The sequence below is a fragment of the Ambystoma mexicanum genome, chromosome 2p (genome assembly GCF_040938575.1).
Source record: "Ambystoma mexicanum isolate Mex_15411 chromosome 2p, UKY_AmexF1_1, whole genome shotgun sequence".
NCBI classification, from domain to species: Eukaryota; Metazoa; Chordata; class Amphibia; order Caudata; family Ambystomatidae; genus Ambystoma; species Ambystoma mexicanum.
The window spans coordinates 921,461,400-921,483,839 of NC_090923.1; the positions used below are offsets into that span (position 1 = coordinate 921,461,400).

General features: G+C 42.6%; 1 protein-coding gene across 1 annotated transcript in view; it reads right to left on the reverse strand.

Annotated features, from left to right (window-relative positions):
• The window catches only part of RSPH6A (radial spoke head 6 homolog A), a 114,705-nt gene extending 106,360 nt beyond the window's left edge, over positions 1-8,345 (reverse strand). Inside the window, exon 1 of the mRNA XM_069644646.1 lies at positions 8,142-8,345. Coding sequence (XP_069500747.1) covers positions 8,142-8,245 — 104 coding nt within the window. The 5' untranslated portion in view covers positions 8,246-8,345. The remainder of the gene's footprint in view (positions 1-8,141) is intronic.
• Positions 8,346-22,440: the final 14,095 nt, after the last annotated feature.

Below are 22,440 nucleotides of genomic sequence, written 5' to 3' on the forward strand. Positions count from 1 at the left end.
TGGCATATGGCCTGGGTGATGTTGCCAAGGTGCTGATGGAAGAATACAGCAACTTATTGCAGGGCAGTTATAGTCTACAGGGCCAACAGCTGCGACTCCCCATAGACCCCATAGTTCCGCCTGACCCACAGACACTTACCACTGCACATTAGAAAGAAAGGGGAGGTGGACCTGGCACAGCTTGCATCAGAAGGTTGAAAGGGTTGTCGGCCCAACACCATGAGTTTCACTAGCAGTGGTGGTAGCCGTGCCAAAACATCCAGGTGAGAAACGTGAGTGCCATCCAACACCTACAACTGATGACATTGTGGCAGACTTACAGGATGCAAATGTTTTCTTCAAGGATCCAGATAAGTTTCTCCAAGACTTCAGATACAACAGGACATTTTCATACCACAGTTGTCTCTTTCAATATAAGGGACTGAATTTTGGGATTTCTTTGGCGGCGATAGTGTTTAAACACACCATTCGGGGTGATGGGAGGGAGTATTGGAAGGTGTACTGGGGTGGTCAACATCAGAGATGACATCCCGATATGTTCATCGTATGTACAAAACCACTTGGTGAGGTTAACAGGTGATTGCTTATGCAAGCGGAGCCCTCACTGCCATCGAGCAAAGGTATTGCGATATTGAGAAAGAGGCCCAGACTGTGTTGTGGGATTGCAAGCAAAGTCACTTGTATGATTTTGGACATCTCTTGCAGGTGCCACACGCTGACCACAAGTCACTACATCCAATTATGCTGAGCATTGCCCCGGGACCGCCGGCGAGGATAGAATGCTAGCTCCTCCACCTCCAAGAGTTTGGTGTAACATTAGCATACACAGCAGTGCTGACAATCTCTTTCTAGGCATCCAGTGGAGCCCTCAGGCCCGACAGGTGTGAAAGACGTGGGGGCTGCAGAACATCACGCAGGTGACAGTGCCTTTATCCATGTCCCTAGAGCATATGATATCAGCTACCAGGGACAATGACTGTTTTCAGCTCATCATAAACCATCTTCAAGTGTACAAATGGAACAACTTCATAACACGACAAGCTCAGCGCACAGAAGAGTCTACGGCAATACTGCACGTTTGTGGAGGGTTCTCCATGACCCTTCCACATCAGAGGATAGAACTGTAAATGCATAACTCAATTGTATCATGATGTTGTATTCTTTTCTATTTCTCCTTTGTAGGCTTGGATATTTCACTGTTTTATATTTCTTCTATCTCATTCCCTAATTTTGTAATCTTTTCAGATTGGAAATTTAAAGTAGAAGTAAAATTAAATAAGCAGTATTATGATATACCTCAATTATGGGTACTCGTGCATGTCACATTAGGCCAGTTATTAGATCTGATGGTACATTGCTATGAAGCCAGAGTGCATTACTGCATCTGGCCTTTGCGCTGGGAAACAGCCACGGAATTTAACTCCAGGACAATGAAGAACTGTATTATGGATGCGATGTAATGGAAATCTCCTGACTGTTTAGAATGGTAGGAAGGTGATAGGTAGCCCCAAGATTACTGTTGAGCCTGCATGCATCAAGAAGGGCCGTTGTCACATGATCGGCCATCAGAGGACAACAATGGACTAATTAAGCAATAAGCCCGGAGCAGGGGGCACATTACCACTTCAGGTAATGCCCCGGGGCCCATAGTTACAGGCTCAAGCAAAGCAGGGGCCTTAATGAAGGCCCCCCGGGCATTACCCTGGCCCGTAAGACTGGGGTACTAAACGCATTTTTCTTTTGACAGACACAATAAGATAAGTTTATTGAATGTTGAATATTTTTCAGGTTTCCCTATCTTTTTTATGTACATAATTTTTATTAATATTTCTAAACATTACAATTATTTAAAGAATAAATAGGTTGGTTACATAGAAGATTTCATAAAACATGTTACTACAATAGAACACCATTTTTTTGGGGGGATAAAATAAATTGTAGTTAACTAACCAATTTTTATATTTCACAGCAATGCTTATAAGATTGAAAATATTAGCAAAATGGGATAAGGCTGACGGAGACGAACAAGACAAACTTAGATACAAAAAAGGAAAGAAGAGGGATAGGGGCTAGCACAATTCGAAGTAAGATTAGTATTTTACATTAAGTAGGATGTAAAGATATTCTATTTGCCATTACATTTGGGTAGATTTTAACAAGACAAAGCATACGTGTTTCAATTCTATGGAAAGAACACATGGAATTTCACCAAAGATTGTATACGTTTTTGTGAATTTTTCCAGTTTAAAGCAATAGGATGAAAGGCAATATAAATAAAAAGACTAAACAAATCTGGTGATGGGGATAGAAGTCATAAAAGGATTCACTAAAACGCCAATCATTAAATTGGATAATGTTAATGGTTCTTGAAATGAAAACAATTCCAAATTTTTTCACCAAACAGAGAAGACAAATTTGCACTTGAATATAGTATGAATGAAATCAGTGGATGGGGATTGCAAAGACCAGCATACATTTGGGATAGTATTGGAAATATTTGATATCCCGAGTGGTGTTAGGTAAGCTCTATGTAGAATGACATAGTGTGATTGCGTTAAGTTAGCGGCAACAGACGTGGAAAAACATTGCTCCCATATCTTTACCCAAATAGCTGATGAAATTTGCATATCCCAATCTAATTCCCATTGTGTAGTAGTTTTAGAGGTTGGACAGTTACTTTGTTTGGGTTGATTGATAATAGAATATAATTCTTTAGTGGAAGGAGAACATAATATTAATTCTATATCTTTAGAAGGGGCGTTTTGGCAATAAGGAGGAATAGCTTTAATAATTAAGTTCACAAAGGAGGTATAAGACTTGGGTCAAAATGATTGAGCTTGAAACGAGCACATACTTGGGGGAAAAGATATAGGCAAATCATTTAGAAAAAGGTGTGTAACCAGGAAGGTTCCAGCAGAAAACCTGCTTTGCAGCACATCATGTTTAAGTCTGAACAGAAAGCATTTGTTGAAACATAAGAAGTCATTGGAGGCATCCTGAACAACGAACAAGCAAGATAATAGGCTATCCCAACCATTTTTTAAGGAAGGAAAAAGAGGGAGTTTTAAAAACCAGGCCATGAAGATGTCTGAACGAAATGAGACAAAGAGAGAAGGGCTATACATTTAGATTCTAATTTGATCTAGGTAGGGGCATCTGTCAAATTAGGTTAGTTGAATTAAAATTGATGAGGGCACTAGTCAGTCACCTGAGAGAGTGGGGCATCAGGCTGATAGCATGTATAGATGACTTCTGTCTGATGGGGTAGGACAAGGTAATGCTAGAACAACAGACAAAGGTACCAATCCAGCTGTTGCAGAGCTTGGGGTTTTTGATAAATTAGGAGAAGTCTGAATTGGAGCCATCTCAATAGCTAAAATTCCTGGGTTTCGTGATAGACACAAAGGCGGCCATGTCCAGCTTGCCAATAGCAAAGGTGAATCTGATCAAGAAGCAAATCAGGACACTATTAGCGAGAGAAGAGACATCACTGATAGAGCTGTCCAGATTGGTAGGCAGACTATCATCATCCATTCGGGCGATCTTCCCGGGGCCCTTACATTAAATGGCAGGGATTGTCATACGAACAAAGAGTACTGATCTCCACAGAAGAGAGGACACAACTATGGTGGTGGTTCAGACACATGGAGGCCTGGAATGTGAGAGCGATATTTGGCAAATCCCCAGATCTCATCACAGAATCCTAAGCCAGCCGATGGGGCGGGGGAGCCCGTTGGGGAGAAATTACAACCGGAGGCAAGTGGTCAGCTAGAGCTCCACATCAATTGCCTAGATCTAATGGCAGGGTCATTCGCGGTAAAGTGTTGGACCCAAGACAAAGCAAACTGTTGTGTGTTACTGAAAATGGACATTTCCACAATACGTCACATAAACAGGTTTGGCGGAACGAAGTCCAGAATGCCAGCAGAACTTTTATCAAAAGATTTCCTGCACATGTGCCTATAGAACAGGATCAGCGTTGCAGCGGAATATCTCCCAGGACTGCAGAACGAGGTGGCAGACTGGAACTCGAGACTTTTGAGGGATGCCAGCAATTGGCACATCTAGACAAGACAGTTTTGCAGACCCTAATGGAACGGATGGGTCCTCGAGATGGACCTATTCACATCCAGGTTAAATGCTCAGTTAACTCGTTTCTTCAGCTGGAGACCGGACCCAGCAGCAGAAACGACGGATGCCTTTCTACAGAAGTGGGGTCTGGAGAGAGAATAAGCATTCCCTCCATTCGCAATGATTCTGGGAATGGTAGCTCCAGTCAGAAGACAGCAGGCAACTTTAATTCTGATAAAGACGGACTGGTGTGGTTCCCAGGCCTTCTGGAGTTATCAATTGACAAGCCGCTGTTTCTCTCGCAATGCAGAGAGATAATTCAGTGTCCAGTGGGAGAGATTCATCCCCTTCTAGAAGAAGGCAACCTGAGACTAATAGCATGGGTGATTTCCAGGGAGCCTGGCAGGGGTCAGAACTTTCGGGTGACGCTGAAAAATTCATTGAAGAGGTTTGGGCACCAAGTAGGCTCACAGATCGGCTTGGTCACGTTGGAATGGCACATACATCCCACTAGAGCAAATACAATACAAATAGTGAATTTTCTAGCAGCTTTGGCGGCTCAAGGCAATGCCTACAGGACAGTGAATACTTGTAGATCGGCCATATCAGTGGGTCACCCCAAAATAGAAAAGCATAATCAAAAGGGGGGGCTTATTGCTATTAGTACCCCGGCCAGTAAAACCGGGGTACTAAAAGCATTTTTTTTTCTGTTCCAAAAAGCTCTGGCGTTTCGGAACAGAAAAAAAAACGTTTAAAAAATGCAAACCAGGTGAAGGGAACGAAGTCCATTTTCCCTTTCCATTGTGGGCATTTTTTGTTAACTTTTTTTTTATTGTATTGCAATGTAACAAACTCTTTTTGAGGGGGTCAAGAATAGTTCTTCCAGCGCTTGAATCAGGGCATCTCTCAGGTGCATGCGGGTCATCAAGGGGCTGTTAAGATAAAGGCCCATCTTCTTGTGAGAAAATATGGTTTACAGATTTGGAACAAAAAGTGGATAACATGATAATGCAGTCCAAAATACCTTCAGCTATCCCTCCGCAAATACCTCCCCTCTCGAGCTCTTCACTCCTCTACCTCCAACTCACTCAGGGTCAGTCGTTTTTCTAAGAAACGAGCTTGGGGTAGATCTCTGTCTTCGGTTGGGGCCTCCCTCTGGAACAGCCTCCTTGCAACTCTAAAACTTGAGGAGAACCATCTCCGGTTCCGGAAGCACCTCAAGACCTTCCTCTTTTCTTCTGCCTTTGCTCCCCCTCTCCCCTGCTGATCTGTTCTCTCTTGTCACTGTGCACCTGGCAACCCCCTGTCTTTTGGGCCCAGGTACCTGCTCATCCTGTCACCCTCCGCACTGCCTCCGGGCCACCCCTTGCACTGGGGTCTGTATCTGTACCCATACAGCCCCCCCCCTTTTTCTTCCTGCACTTTTCGGACCTACCCTGTCTGCTGCCTTAAACCTAGCACTTGCAAATTGCTGGCTGCATTACCACTGTTTGTTGCCTTTATTATTTATTTATTGTTATTTATCTGTTTCTCCTCTGCTTCGCACTTTCCACCTCTCCCCCCTTCCATGCACTTTTCCCCTCCCCCCTCTCACATGCACTTCCGCGTTCTCAATGTCACTGGGCCTAGTAAGATCGCTGTTTTGTTCTCCCCTGTTCCCCTCCCTTGCCTTGTCGCGCTCTGAAACACTTGTGTACGAGCGCAATAGAAATAAAATATCAATCAATCAATGTACATGGCGTGAAGCTGCTACTAACAAGAACAAGAAGTCCCCCCGCCGCCCCGCCCATTTAATCCACTTTGTGGAGTGATAGGCGATGCAGGTCATAGACATGGACTTTGGCAAAACAACGAAATGATCGACATGTTGAACAGTTCTTGTCGAATACTCAAGGCACCCTGAAATGTTATTTAATTCATCAACGGCAGCCAGTGTGGTCATACTCCTGTCGGAACGAATTTTTGAAGCTCACGGATTGCTCGACTCTCTTGTATAGACAATGGGCCGCCATTCCAGAGGGTGAAGTTCAAGCTGTTCATGGACAACTTTGGCAATGTTCATAAGTGCATCACCCTATGGCCTATGCTGACCAAGAGCCATATACTATCTTACTGGGATTGAAACCTCTGACAGTCCCATCACACGAACAACCCAGTAGCAAGTGAATTAACTCCTTAACAACTGACAGTGGATTTTCTGACCTACATGCAACATAATATTTGGTATTTTATATAGCACAAGCTACAAAATCCTGCAGGTTTGTAGCGCTGTAAATAACAGTATTATTACCCAATTTATGGTACTCAGTATATCAAACTCGGAAGACTGAAGGGCTGAGTCGGCCCTGCCATGAGAATCGAACCCGTGAAGTGCATGTTGGCCCATGTGTGTGGTTAGAACTTTACTCTATGCGCTAACCGCCTGGGTATTTTACTGACAAATCCAAGCAGGGGGGCACCCATACCCACGAGGCTATTTCACTGGTATTGAGAATATGATCTACTGGCTACACACAGATCTCTGCAACAAGTACGTTAAACTGCTGGGCTATCTTATTGGGACTGGAATCTGTGATCTACAGGTGGCATGCATCACTGCAGGGTGTACTCAAGTATTATTATCTTATCCAAGTCCCTTTTCATAAAACAGAGATTTCCTCCATCAGGGCCGGCTGAAGGTTTGCCAGGGCTCGAGGGGCCCCATTAAAAGTTTGGGTGTGCCCTTCTCTGCAGCTGGGAAAAACAGGGTAAGGCACCTGATGGGTGCATAGATTATAATTGAGAAATAAAGGAACCAAAGGGGCTGTAATGGCTGCAAATGATCACAGAACAAGCAGTGAAGTACTAAGAAGGGCATTAAACATTTTTTTAAAAAGGTAATTGCATGCATGGTCCATCGACGCTAATACTTGCATGTTGCTGGCACCCTGCATGTAATTTTTAACATTCCCTAAGAGGAGTGTAAAAGTAAAGAGAAAATTAAGGCAAAATCGTCTTTACTCTTCACTTTAACTCTCCGATTTGGGAGAAATAAAAACACTGCACAAACTCTTTGCGGACCACGTTTCATAATGGATTTCAAGGGAATCTGCCTGCTCATTCATTACGAGGAGCTAATGAGAGGCGTATTCCATCGTAACCCATTCGTTTTATGTCGTCATCAAAATCTTATGCAGGCATAAAACCAAATGCTCTCTCAAAAATGCGGAGGAAAGCAAAGCGGACATGTTATCTACGCTTTGCTGCCCTCTTACGCCTCAGAAGGGAAGCAAAATGTACTGGTACATTAAACAAAAGCGTAAAAGCATTTTACGATTTACTTTTACCCTCTGGGACAGTGTAAAATGACCTTGTAAATGTCCACTGAAAAGCTATTAACTTCTTTATGTCAGCAAGATGCTAATGTTGTCAAAGCCAGAGTAAAATGGCAACACAGTTATGAGAATGCTACTGGTTACTGAAAGGTCTGAATGAGGTGATGGTATGAGGGCATCAGCAAAGGCTTGCTGCTAACTGCCAGGCTATTAAGCAAGTCTATGCAAAAAGGACGAACATACTCATCCTTGGCACTTAACGGGTTGAAGAAGTATTTTGTTTTGTGATAAAACTGCCAATGCTAGGCTGCTAGGTGGAGACGCCTGAGGTTCAAGTCCATGTCAAATGAAAAGGGTGAAAGGCCCGGGCGCCATCCCTACACTCCTCTTTTAATAATACTGGGCGTTTTCCTTTCCACAATACTACAGAGTGCCTTGGGGTGGCTTACAAGGGGGTAAGAGGGTGGGGCCGTGCTTTAAATTGGTCTATGTACCCTGGATCCGTGTTGGGTCACGCGCCCCCCGCCCCATTGCACATAGCCATCCTACTCCGCTCCTTCATAAACAGTGCAATCCTCGTCACACCGTCACAGATTAACCTTCTAGTCACAGTTCGCACATTCATTCTTTTAATTGAGCCCCTCCCAAGCAATCCCTCCATAGTCCCCAAACAGTGGAACCTCACAGCCACCGCAGACATACACAGTCCCCTGCACTCAAGCTAAGTAACCCACGCCGGCGCGTCCCAATCCTTACAGGCTGACGCCTTTGCTCCCATCCGTCTTCAGTAGGAAGGCCTTGGCATTCTGTATTGCAAGTTCGCGGGGGTCAGGAGGAATCTCCAATTGATCCTCCGACATCTTCGCTCGTATTCCGTGCTTCTCTCTGCCACTCTGTCTCTTTGGCAACGGACAGACGCGGGGGAGTGGCGTGGCGTCGCTAGGGTAAACGCTAGAGTAACCAAGTGACGACACCACCTAGCGCCACGGGTTATAAGCTTCAGTCAAAGTAACTGCATGTTACGAATCGCCTGGAACACTAGACCTGCCGCTGACGTGAAAGTCGCGCAGGCGACCGCCTAAGCATAACCCGACTCTGAATCCTCCTAACAAGATGGCCGGCATCGTAAAAAAAGCTCATCAACACTAACGTATAGTGTTTTTAGTTACTTTGGGCTATTAGGCATACCTCTCAACTCACACGCCTTTGGCGGGTATTACCCGCCCCTTTGGCAGCTCTCACCCACCAGGCTCCCTACACGCCCATAGGAACCAATGGGCGTTCACCCGCCAAATACAAAATCGGGTGTTTTTACCCGCACAGGTGCCATGAAAGGTTGAGAGCTATGTATTAGGTGGCATAAATCGAAACTATTACATTAGAGTACAGATAGGGAGAAATGGCATATGAGGAGGGCCACATTGCTTGAAGGTGTTGTTTGGTTATTTCCTCATATGTCCGTTCCCACCCAGTTCCAGAATGTTGGCATGTCTGTATTAGATGCCCAGGTACTCACACCATTTTGCACATGCTGCCATCATTGGCCAGTTAATAGCACTATGGCAATTCCTGGCAAGTACCTTTCCCATGATTACACTAAAAGCCCCAACTTCATAGCTCTCAACCATTTGTGTTGCAAAAGCGGGTGAAATCACTCGATTTTGTTTTTGTCAAAGGCGGGTGAAATCATTCGATTTGGTTTTTGGCGGGTGAGACGCCCATTGGAATGAATGGGCCTGCAGGAGGCTTGGCGGGTGAGTCAGCCCTTTACAAGGCGGGTGACACCCGCAAAAAGCGTGTGAGTTGAGAACTATGCAACTTTTGTCATTGCCAATGCTTATTTTACTGTCCTCCTTTACAGTAGCCACGCTAGAATGCAGATCATGCAAACCCGATGCTTATTTTACTGTTGTCCTTTACAGTAGCCACTCTAGAATGCAGATCATGCAAACCCAGCCGATTACAGAAATGTTGCAGTGGTGCAAGTGCAAAATTGCATGATGTTGGCACTAGGGCAAAGTTTGCCCTAGTGCAAAAAAAAACAATGGGTGCATATCAGAAAACCTTTGAACCGTGACAAGTGCAATTTTGCATGCTATAAGCACTAGAGCAAACATTGCCCTTTTGCACACAAAAAAATGCACCTTTAATGCATTTTTGTTCCAGGGCAAAGTTAGCCCTAGTGTTAATACCGTGCACAGTTGCACTTGCACCGGTGCAAAGTTTCTGGAATCTGGCCCCACGGGGTTAGGGAGAGTAGTGTGTGCGCACTTTCAGTCTTTGCTGCGCTTGCAGAGAGGCCTGAACATGCCCTGTATTTTAAAAATGGCACCACCTGATGCAAACCGCAGAACGCACCATATAATTGACAAATTTATAAGGTGTACTTCTGGTGCAGGCCAACAGGGGATAGCAGAGAGCAATTGCTGACTGACAGCCAACACATTCCCAGCTCTCTTCCTTTAATAAAAAGAAAATGTTCCATTAAAATACATCAAAAGTGTACTACACTGGCCCTGCACAGCGGCCTGTTCGAGTATAATTAAAATGTAATTGAAAACTTTATTACCTCCATTATTGAACATTAATTATCCCTTTTTTCCCTATGCGAGAGACTTTAAAAAAAAAAAAAGAACTATGTGCTTGATGTTTTTATCACTGTGCCTCAATTTCTGTGCCATGAAAACAGTGGTGTAAGTGCACACTCCTATTATTTTTTTCAAAATGTTCTGCAGCGCTCCCTGTCGTACGTGAAGTAAGGACCATTACACGTGAGTGGTTTGCTTCTTCACTGTATTGGAAGGTATGTTCCTTGCGGTATGAACACTTTGGACACCTCTCCGCCAGCTCTCCCTGCGGTACAACTGTTTGTAGCTGCTTATCCATTTTCTCTCCTCCAACCGTCTCCCAGGGACGTCATTTCGCCAAAATGCCAGGGGTAGCGGACGTGAAATCACATGACCATTGAACCCTGATGACATCACAGGAAGTGATGCCATTTGACCCCACCCGAAAGTGATATCCCGGGAAGCAATGGAACACGACCTTTCACCCGTTGACAAAACAGGAAGTGGCATCACATAGCATTGTACACTACGAAAAATATGGTTACGATGTCACTATAATGTGATGTACATTTCATACAAGAATGGATCGCCAAATGTATCGTTAAGATCAGTGTGTAAAGACCCATATTACCAAATTACTGTGAATGCAAGCTGACGTCCATGGCAAAATGATAATGATGTGTTATTATATAGCACTTAACACTTAAGCGCTTTATATAGAAAAAAATATACACCCAATATCACCCAACCTGTGTTGGTACTCATTTATCAACCTCAGAATGATGAAAGGCTTTGTTGAGGCATTTAAGAACAGATTAAATCAGTGACTCACCCCCTGAAGTGTGCATGAAATAAACCTTTAATGAGTCTAGCAATTATTGTATAGAATTCCAGAAAGACACATGATTTGGTATTCCTATTCTTTCTTATTTAGGGTCAGTGCTGAAAGTGTTAGACTTATGGCACTCCTATTCTTGTTTTCCTTCTTTTTTTTTAAGGGGCCTGAACAAGAAAGCCAGCCACTCCAGAAGTAAAGAGCCACATGGTGCTGGCCAGAGCACAGGAGCTTGCATACAAAAAAACCCCAGGAAACCCCCGCCCCCTCTTTTTTTTTTTTGAGATCGCAAGGGAGACCACAGAGGTGCGACCCCTAAATGACTTCCCTGCCGTCTCCCTTCGAATCCACCTTCTGCAAACTCTAGATCCAATCATTATGCTACATACTACACATTCCCTCCCTTATATCTAAAGAAACATGAAAGAACAATAAAAGGGGTAAAAGGGCGTAAGAGTTATTCCCTACAACACACAGAAACATTGTCCTTATCACCCAAAACATAAAGGAACATTGTTTTATATACTCCATACCTTACCTATCTATCTAAGTATCTATTACATTTTTATATTGCGCCATACGCCCATGGGCCTCATGGCGCTCACAAGACAATAACAACACAGAACAAAGGTTGCCAATTACAGTGGAAAAAGTCAGTCTGGAAGCAGAAAGAGCTTAGCCTGTACACACTTACACAGTCCATACTTTTATTTTACTAATAGATCACATACTCTCTTAATTTGTTCGGAGCTCTTTGACTCCTTACACTCCTCCTCACATTTGCGTCATCAAGACTTTGAATCACAATTTGCAATTCCCTCTCCCCTTCTTCAATAATTTCTCCTACTATTTCTTCACTCACTTGTATCGTGCCCATTCTCGCATTACCTACATCTCCTGCTTGATCCTACACTATCATTGGCCCTACTCTAATCCTTACTTCTGCTCTTGACCACCCTGTTGAGATTCCACACTGTCCCATCTTCTACTCTCACAACATTTTGTAAACACTTGATTACTTTCATGGGACCAGTATATCCAATACTTTGATACCCCCTTCACCCTTTGTCTTTTTTTAAATGTATTTATTGTTTTGGTTTATATAACCTTTACACATTTCTCTTTCACAATTTACAAAGAATTTTAATTTTACTTTCACTATTAAAATAGACATTTACACCATACATATATTTGATCATAGACATACAAATCCTAAAGAAAAACTGTTTTAATTTTTTACCATATGACCAATCTAGTACCTAAAACAATTCACAAACATTTTAAAAAAAGATTTACCATGCATAATATTCATCCAAACAAGTACAAAAACACCCCTTCAGGGTCCGCAAAATACCCAATTAAATATTTAATTCTTTGGGTCAGTAAGGCAGGACAATTGAGCAATAGATGTGGTAAGGTTCCTTCAGGTTCAGACAATGTCTGCATGCGAGTTTTCCATTTCTCCCTTTTTGACGCAGGCCAAGTATTTCATTTGTTGGCAAGACATTCAACCTAAAACGCATACATTTGTTTCATACTTTTTTACATGGGAATCTATTTAGATAACGTTACAATGCACCTATCTCTTTGTATCTCTTTGTGGGGCGAAATCACCAATGCATAGAGTCGATGCACTAAGACTTCATTTATTGGTCCTGCACAGTCTTGTCCTTTGATATTTCTTTTACCTTAACTGCCTTATTTATTAGTGTATCAATTGAGGAGCCCATCAAAGGTAAGCTTCTTGAATAAAATGTCCCATTTTGAGTCCCTTTCTCAATTCATTGGCCAACATTTGATAAGAATTACAGTCTGTATTTAACTTGCATTTCCTCAGCAAATTGAGTCTTTTTCATAATACTATACTTTTAATAGATTGTAGTCCCAATTCATAGCGTAATATTTCAAAAGGGACACATTTCGGTATGCAATAGAGGGTCGCATGCCATAATATAGCTTCAAAATAGTTCAGTTCCAAGAATAACCATGTGAGGAAAAACTCTAAACCGTAACAAAGTCTTGGGATTACCTTCATTTAAAAAAAAATAAAGTTTTGGCAGTATAGAGAATTGTGCATACTTCCTATCCACTACTTTCATTTGTGATACAAGTTTTAAGCACTTCTCCTTAATGTCATTTCTAAAAAAAACACATTTGGTGTATCTTGCCACAACAGGGAAACCCAAATATATCATATTTGATTTCTTCATCAATTCGTTATGATCAAGCCACCAGGAAAAACTAATTGTATTCTTACTACTTTTTTTGCCCCTTTTGCAAGTTTTATTATCACTGTTTTATCAGGATTTATGACAAGTTTGTGAGCACCCATATCATTTTCAGACCACACATTTTCGGAGGGGCGAACAATGCTTCCATTAAAGACCTACCAACATCCGCGACATAAAGATTAAATAGAATCAGAGCTAACATACACCCTTGTCTCAGACCGTTTCTAGTACAAATGGGTTTTGTTAGTAAACCTTCTGAGTTTAGTCTAATCTGAATTTGAGTGTTCTTATGCAGATGGACCAAGATACTCAGTAAACCCCTCGCAATTCCAAATGAGTCCAGCTTTCTTCACAGGGCAAACAGCATGTATAGATCTATTGAGGCCTCATAAACAGACTTGCTCTGATCAGCCCAAGCTTGTCTTTGGAGAGTACATAGTAGGAGGCCCCAAGAATCTGTACCCCGGCGCTTCCTGAAACCCATTTGTCTATGGTCTAGGATGTCATTTTCTCTACACCAGACCTCGAGGTGTTCCCTAACTATAGTGGCAAAAATGTTTGAATCCACATCCATAATTGCTATGGGTCTGTAATTAGAAGGTGATGATCGTAAGCCTTTCTTGAAGATGGGCATTACATGGCAGGTTTCCCACTTTGGGGTGTCCTCCTACTGCTTAATATATCCATGAATAATATATATCACGTTTTGGGCCAGAGAACTGAGTTCTGTTTTAGTAATAGATTTGTCAATTGGTTCGGGCCTCCCGCTCTCGATGGGCTGGATTTCTTTCAATATAATCCACGAAATAACAATTTCTCATTTACATTCCTGGGATTTTACCCATACCTCTTTTTTTGTATCACTCGTATACACATTCATAAAGTAGTTTATCCAGATCTGTTCAGTTATGTTGTTAGTCTGAAGTAAGACCTGTTTCACTTCTGTCTGATTGATCAGAGCCCAGAACCCACTAGAGTTGTTATCCTTGAGGGAGCTGAGTATACTTTCACCGCCTCTTTGGTCCAAGCCAGCTCTATAAAATTTCATCTTATTCCTCAAATTTCGTTTCAATTTACGTATACTTTCTTCCATCTCCCATCTTTCCACTACAGGTTTCTTAATTTCACTGATGCTTTTGTGATGCTGTCTCTTCATTTCTTGAACTTGTACATCGTATTTGTGCTTATGGGTTTGGTGTACGATCTTCTTTCCAGTCTTTTTTTTACTACTCATACAGGTCATCATTAAGGTCTCCATCTATTCGGTTATATGCATAGTAGAATAGATGGACAACTTTGCTTCCAGTTCTGAGCTATTATAGTGTCTCAGCATGATACTGTTTAATCTTTCAGATGTTTTATTATTCCATCTAATTATGTTACCCTTTACATTCACTTGAAGTGGGTTCTTTATAACATTTAGGGGTATTTTCTCCCTTTCCCAATACAAAGTCAGATTCAGCCACGTGTGATCACTATAGTTGTTAGCCACTACATCAAGTCCCACTGTTTTATTAAATATATTCTTGCTCACGAAGAAATAGTCTATAATTGAATGAGACCCTTTGGATGACCAAGTCGGGACTTTATTGCTTACTTTCTGGAATCACCAATTTTAAAGTGATTGGAGCCATCATCTTCCTTTTGGTATGACCCACTATTCGATCATCATGGGCTAGATAGTCACAATCCTTTGTGTAATCAATGGTGTAGTCTGCATTGAAATCACCCGCTATAATTATTTCCCCACCCGGCTAATTGACAAACCAATCTTCCAGCTTAACACTAAGCATATTCTGAACATCCTTAAGGTCATACACATGATCCCAATATACACGAATCAGCAAAACATTCACTTTACCTCCTTGTGCGTCAGACACTATTACAATAGCCATTATACCCTAAGAGATTGGCCAATCTCCAATCTTATGCAATCCACCACCATTTCGAACGGATATTGCTATTCCACCCTTCGGTCTGCCCAGGTTCACTTTCAATGCATTTTGACTTCATATGTCATAACCATCAAAAATTGGCGCCTCAGCCAAGTCTCCTGTAAAAAGATTATATCAAAGGCCCTCAGGATTCTATTCAGGTAGCCATCACCAGATAGACCAGAGAGGCCCCTGGCATTCCAGGACATTAGGGTGAGACGAGGCCCTACACTAAAGTGGTTGCTGGTTCATGTTCTTTAGCTGGGAGATCCCTTAAAGTCATTGCTAGCCAGTGCCAATTTGTATTTTCATTATCAGAGGTTTCATTCTCTAGCCCTTTAATTTCTCTTGTATTTATATCGGAAGAAAACATCCTATCCTGCATGATTGGGCTCCCATATTTCTGTTTCCGCAAGCCCATTTCCCTTGCAAAAGGTTCTAGATCATATCCTAATCTCAAGAAGTCAGCCGCCTCTTCTAGTAGCATATCACATACTGGTACAGATGTTATTATTAGTCTAACATAATTGTAGCGGTATGGATGCATACAATCAACTAGCTTAATGTCCCTTTATATGATTAGACAAAGGGACGGGAGTTCACCTAGCAGAGCCGTGATTCTGGTCCTGCACAGCGACTCCGGCCCACCCTCCTTAAAAATATAATTCAGGGCAAGAAAAACCAGATCGCTTAGTTGCATATAATGCCAGTGATCCTCTTCAAGAAAGGCCCCTCTCTACTGATACACTCTCTGATTTCCCCTTGAATGAATTTCATTCTAACCCCTCACTTCGGGTTGGATTCCCAGATAGGCAATTAGACCAGTCCCTCTAATGTCATCTAAGTTAATGGATGAAGCCATTTCAGAGATATTTTTAATCCTCTCTCCCTCTTGGCCGTCCTTAGCTACATCTCATTGCCCCCACTATTAAGCAGTATGTGCTCAGAGATGTTAACATTTTCTGTTAAGGTTCTCTTCTTGCTCTATGATTGTTCAGAATGATCTGTAGAAATTCTATCCTCTTTTCCATCTTGCAACCCTTCTGACCCAGATGCTCCCAAACCTAGCTGAGAGCACCCTTGAGATATTATGGTCTTGACCAAATGTATTACTTCGGATTCAATCATAGATTGGGTATTACCCTCTTCTATAGGATTGAGGGAGTTAGACACAACTAGCACATTCATGTTTTTAGCATTTTGTTTGGTTAAATAGACTCTCTAGACTCCTTCCGTCCTCATTTGGCCCTACCCCTCTCCTTGCAAAACACGGTTTCGGATGTTTGTCAGATGATTCATCCTTGCCCTTTCCCTTCTGTAATCTGTACATGTCCTCTGACACAGATTTCGTATTTTTCAACGCTCCAACCTCCTGCCGGGTACCTTTGAATAAGTCATAGATCGGTTATCCCAGGTTTTGTTTTTTTCCCTGTTTTTGTTTTTCAGTTGTTCTTTTGTTTTGTTTAAGAGAGTCCACGAGTCTGTCCTCCGCTTCTACATACATGGGTTGAGGGTCTCTTAGATATATCACTTCTAACTCTCCCTCCCCCCTTGTACACTCAGAACTGCATCAGAACTGCATCAGGTCTCTCAGTTGATCCCCCCTCTTGATAGTCCTGTAATTCATGCAAAGCTATATTCCGTAAATATTTTCTAGAAGTTGTTTTGGACGATTTTAAGTCCATCAGCTGTTTCCTTGTATTCCTTTTCCCCTTTTTAATTTTTTTTTAGTATGTAGTTCCCATTCTCAGAGGTAGAACTCTCAGGCATCGTTATCTCTCTATCGTCTATCCCTTGCAGGATTTCGATCAAGTCTATCTTTTGATTTTCTGTGATGATGCTCTTATCTAATAAAATACTCTGCCTTAAATTGGGCAAAGCAACTTGGTTTCCACCTACCTTCACTGGGACCTCTGTTTCCATCTGTGTAATTACCCCCTGTTTTGTGTTCAATAATTTAAATGTTGCAGAGATTTCAGTTATGTGGATAGTGTGGGTTTTTAATTCACCGAGCAACTGATAACGCGTGTTTGGAATAACACAAAGTAATAGGTATGCATTAACTTCCATGGTCGGGGGCTGTTCTTTCTAATTGGTTGCTGAGGCTTCTCCCGCACCCTGCTCTGTCCCCTCCTCATTGTGCTCGGTCAAGGCCAACATGGTGATTTCCCCCGTTTGAAATATCTGAGGAGTGTCTATTGGGGAACAGTTATGATGACTGAATTCCCCCCTAAAGTTTCTGCCCTTTATTTGGTCGAAGATGGTTTGAGGCAGAGAATCTGCATCCCCCATATAGAGGGATTGTGAGGGGTTATGAGTCAATGGGAATTGGAATAAATCTCCACCCCCTTGTTTCTTCTCCAAAGCCTCATTACTGCCTTCCCCCACATCCTGGGGGGATGGTGGTAAAGGCAGTGCTTGTGCTCTAGAAAGACTGTCTCTTCTAATAAGGAAAACCAGTGGCACTTTAAGTATATCGCGTCAACTGGATGGCGTTTTTCTTTTTTTCTCAAGTTTTCCTGCATAGTGTCTAGGATATACTACCAGTGCCTCAAAGCACTTTGTTATGAAGTCAATAGTAACAAGACTATAACCAGAGGCCCCGTTCATATGTTTACTGGGGTAACGCCTTGGCTAAGTCTTAAATTATCCATAGGGTTCCGTTACTACAAGCTTCAATCCAACTTTCACAGTGTTCCTCCCTACCGTTTAGTAAAGTTGAAGAGGAACAAACATATCGGTTAGAGTGAAAAGACAATTCCCAGTATGGTCCGCACAGATCAATACATTTCCGGACTTTACAAGTAGTTCGTACCGCCTGAAATATGCAAACTTATATGTAGCCAATCCCTGTAATCCATTTACAGAGTCTTCATAAGAGCTTCACCGTTACTCCCAGCTAGCCAAGCACGGCACATAGAGAAAACCCTTTCTCCTACGTCTCAAACAACCCAACAGCTAACAGCACTCGCAAATCACATTCCGAAATGCCCGCATGCAAATGCGCATGCTCCCGCTGTAAAGTAGTGTTTCCCATCAGAGGGACGGGGCTTAATCCACTTGTGTGTATTTTCCTTTACATCTGCAAGCATAAAATGATACAGGTACCATGAATGTCCGTATAGTCTCTTAAGTCCCAGGGCAAGTCCCTCCTCAGTTAGAAGTATTATTTTAGAGTCAATGGAAGTAAGAAGGTTTCTGATTACCAAGGCCTGTTCTCCAGACTGCACGCAGGATCCCAACAGCTAACAGAACTCTTAAAGCACTCAGAAAATGCGCGTGCTTCCACTGTAAAGTAGTGTTTCCAGTCAGAGGAGCGGGGCTTAATCCACTTGTGTGAATTTTCCCTTAAATCTGAAAGCATAAAATGATACTGGTTGCCATACATATCTGTATAGCCTCTGAAGTCCCGGCGTAAGTCCCTCCTCAGTTAGAAGTAGTATTTTAGAGTCAATGGAAGTAAGAATGTTCTGATTACCAACCCGTGTTCTCCAGACTGCACGGCAGGATCCCAACAGCTAACAGCACTCGTGAAGCACTCCGAAAAGGCTCAAGCGTGCGCAAATGCACATGCTCCCGCTCTAAAATAGTCTTTCCAGTCAGAGGGGCAGGGCTTAATGCACTTGTGTGTATTTTCCCTTAAATCAAGGTGTGTTCTCCAGACTGCACGGCAGGATGCCAACAGCTAATAGCACTCATAAAGCACTCCGAAAATCTGTTGTCTTCCCCACCACACCTTAACATAATGTCCCAATTCAATCTCACAATCCTTCCTTTTTAGACTCCCCATGAATTTCCTATCATGGCATCCTTTGTACCTCCTTTCAGTTGTCAACATTTTGCAAGCAATAAAACTCTCATCTATCTTTTTGAGCCCATCCTTTTCATTTAACCATGCAAGAGAAAACCTGCCATTTGCAAAGTTACTATTTGGTTCCCTGCCCCTCATCAAACACAAAGGTGAAACCCCTGTCGCACTATGTGGCATCACCCTCGTATTCCATACCAAATCACTTAAAGCTCTTTTCCACTCTAGTCCATTAGCTATAGCATGCTTAATGCAATCTCCTATCACCCTGTTCATCCTTTCCACCATGCCATTGTCTCGGGGTGATACACCAATGAGAATGTCCACTTAAATCCTAATTGACCACAACATTCTTTAATTTCCTTAGCCATAACTTGAGAGTCATTATCACTGAGTACACATTTAGAACTTCCTTCACTCCTAAACACTTTATCCAGCATTCCTTGAAGTTATCCTGCCCATTATAGCCACTTCAGGCCAACATATCGATCCACCAAAACCAAGAGAAATCTATTTCCTTGCCCTACATTTTCATACAGACCTAAAATAACAATTCCTAATTCCCCCGAGGGTCCTTTGCGTACCGAAAGTGGACCCAGTGGTTACCTGTTCATTATAAGATTATCGTCAAAGTATGCACAAAGTGCTGTGGTGGGTCGGAAGAACTGAAAGAGTCGAACACTTTGAGGACATTCTGTGCTCTATTTAAATTTAAAGAATTAGCACTATCTTTCCCTATGGTTAAAGGGAATAGCCTACCTATCTAAAGAAACTAAAGGTGCTCATCAGATGTCAGGAAGGCCAAAGTAAATATGTACTCCATCCAATCTAACGCTATCTGACCCTACCACTAAATAGAAGTAAAGTAAATAGGCCAAGAGAATGCCTCTTCTTCCGTTGGTCTTCTCTTCGCTTTGGATAGTCCTTTTATATCCAAATTTCATTTTGGATTTCATACTTCTTGGCATAATCCCCTTTGATGGTCCTTTTCTATCAACTCTTGTAGTTCTTCAAGATAATTCATGGGCCTTGTACTTTCTGTGATCCTCTCTTTGTAGTGCTTTTCCTTATAATAGTTCCTCACACGTGTGTCACCCCATATATGCGCTACAGAGTTTTTTTTTGCGTAGCCTTTTCCAAATTATATTGACTTTTATTTCCTTTTAGGCATTCCTTCTCTCTCTCTCTCTCTGAGGTTCAAAGGTCTTTTATCTTGTTCAATTGCATGCCTTAATTCCTCTTTCTCGTTATAGGTTTCAGGGTTACATTTTCTTGAGGCTTCATATTTGAATATATAGGGTTCTTGCCTTTCCTCCCAGGGGTTTTCTTCCCAGTCTCTGTTGGCTTCCCACCTGGGCTGTTTAAATCACTCTCTAATATCTAATTCACTTCCTTGTTAACTGGAGTTTTCAATAATACTTTGTCCTCACGACTGGTACCAGTTTCTCTTTTCATATACCCCTGGTCTTTCGATACCGGCTTATTTGTTATTTGTTTGCTTAGATTTTTACAGTTCCAATCATTCAACTTTCTGGTTATTCTTTCATCCTTAGTACTGGGACAAGTTCTTTCATGTTGGTAATGATTCCATGGCAGCCTTCACTTGTTCCCAATTCCATCGGTACCTATCGTTATGCCAGGAAAGGTTGCAGGGCTCGGCTCTCGCTCGGGTTCCTCTTTGGACTTCTGCTGACACTGGTGCTCGGAAGGTGTTCAAACATCCCGCCATGGCAGTCTCTGCGCTGATCTTCAGGCTTCCTGCCGACCACTCTGCATGCGTGGTCGCGCCACTACTGGTATCGTTTCCTTCTCTTTGTACTGCTTCCTTTACGGTCCTGCACACAGAGGCTTCAGTGTCTCACACTCTGCTGCTCTGGCCCTTCAAAACTCAAGGGACTTCCCCTACCCATAGCACTCTCCTTCTCCCCATCCGCTCCAACTCGTCACAGTTAAATACATGTCTCTGTTTAAAGAGACATTTTCCTTATTTTCTCCACATGGATTTCTTTTTACATTGATTTCAGCCAAACATGAAGTAGCCACAGTATTCTTCATAGAAGATAGTCCCAAGCTCATTGGCTGCCCATAGAAGCCAGAATCTTATTCAAAGCCCTATGCTTCACTCACAAGTGCCTCGATACAAAGGCACCTATTTAACTCAACAATACTGTCTCCCTGAACAAGTAAGCAAGAACTCTCAGGTCCAATAAATACGCCCACCTTTCTGTCCCTCGCCATAATATGCCAGAGCAGGGCAGCGGTTTTCCAGTAATGGCTGCAAAAACCTGGAACACGCTCCCGTTACTCACCAGAAACGAGTCCTCCCACCAATGCTTCAAAAATGCACGAAAAACCTGGTTATTTAACAAATACTAGACACAGGTCGATTGCACCCGCTCTGGCACAAGCCTGCCCGCACTGCATTACACAGATGCCAACTGTTAAGTTTCTACTCTAACTTTAATAATTGCTACCAAACGTAATGTTATTTGATTGTTAAGTCAGACGTTAACTGTAGTAAATGCCACCAAATGTAAGGTTAGCTGGATGCAACTGTATTGAATGATGCCAAAATGTCTGTAACTACGCTGTGACACCCAATGGTTTGGGCGTATAATAAATGCAATAAATAAATAAATATATGCTGCTATGGTAGTGGCCTTAGGGAGTTCCTCACAGGTACAGGAGTCCTTGTCCCCAAAGGGGGGGGGGTCTCTCCCAGAGAGGTCCCACTTGCCTTGACCCCTAGCGAGGGTCTTGTAGAGCAGACTCACCTCCCTATCCTCATAGAGGGAGTCTCCCCTTAGGGGAGAAGGGACAACTACCTGCGATTCATCACATATCGTTCCCCTTATGTTGGTGGCTTCCCCATCTATACTGAGAGGAAATCTACTTTCCCTTGTTCTTTCAGTGTTCTACGGTGAAGCAAAATGGTTGTAGATCAAGAAACCATCTCATTACTCTTGGATTAGTGTCTTTTCATAGGCTCATCAAGGTTAATGGAGAGTGGTCAGTAATCAGTCTGAACATTCTTCCTGTTTAGTAGTATTTCAGGTGTACCACAGCCTACTAAATTGCCAGGGTTTCAAGCTCTACCATTGCATAGGATTGCACTCGGGAGAAGAGCTTCCTGCTGGTATTCAGAATTAGATGTCCCACCCTGTCATTCTCTTGATAGAGTACTACTCCCAAGCACACTTTTGATGCATCGGTTTAGAACTCTTTGTTTAAATCCAGCATCTTAAGAACAGGTTTCTGACACAGGATGCTTTTCAGGCCTTCAAAGCTGGTTTGGTCTTGTTTACCCCATATTAATTTCTGTGGCTGCACATTTTTTAGTTTGTCCATCAGATTAGTGGCCTGGGTGGACTATTTGGGAATAAACCTCCTGTAATATCCGTATAGACCCAGGAAGGCTCAAAGATCGTGCTTGGTTTTAGGGGTTGGTGTTTGTTGCCCCGCTTTGACTTTCTCAGTTTGAGGTTGTATTAAGTCATTGCCCAGAACTTATTTGAGATATTTTATGTCGGTCTGTGCCAAGTGACATTTTCAAGAATTTGCCCTTAGACTAGCCTTCCTAAGAGCCCAGGCGATGGAGTAAAGATGGTGTAAATGCTCGGGCCAACCATAATGTTGTTCCAATAGGCCCCACAGAAAGCAGTGTGTGGTCTCAATACTCT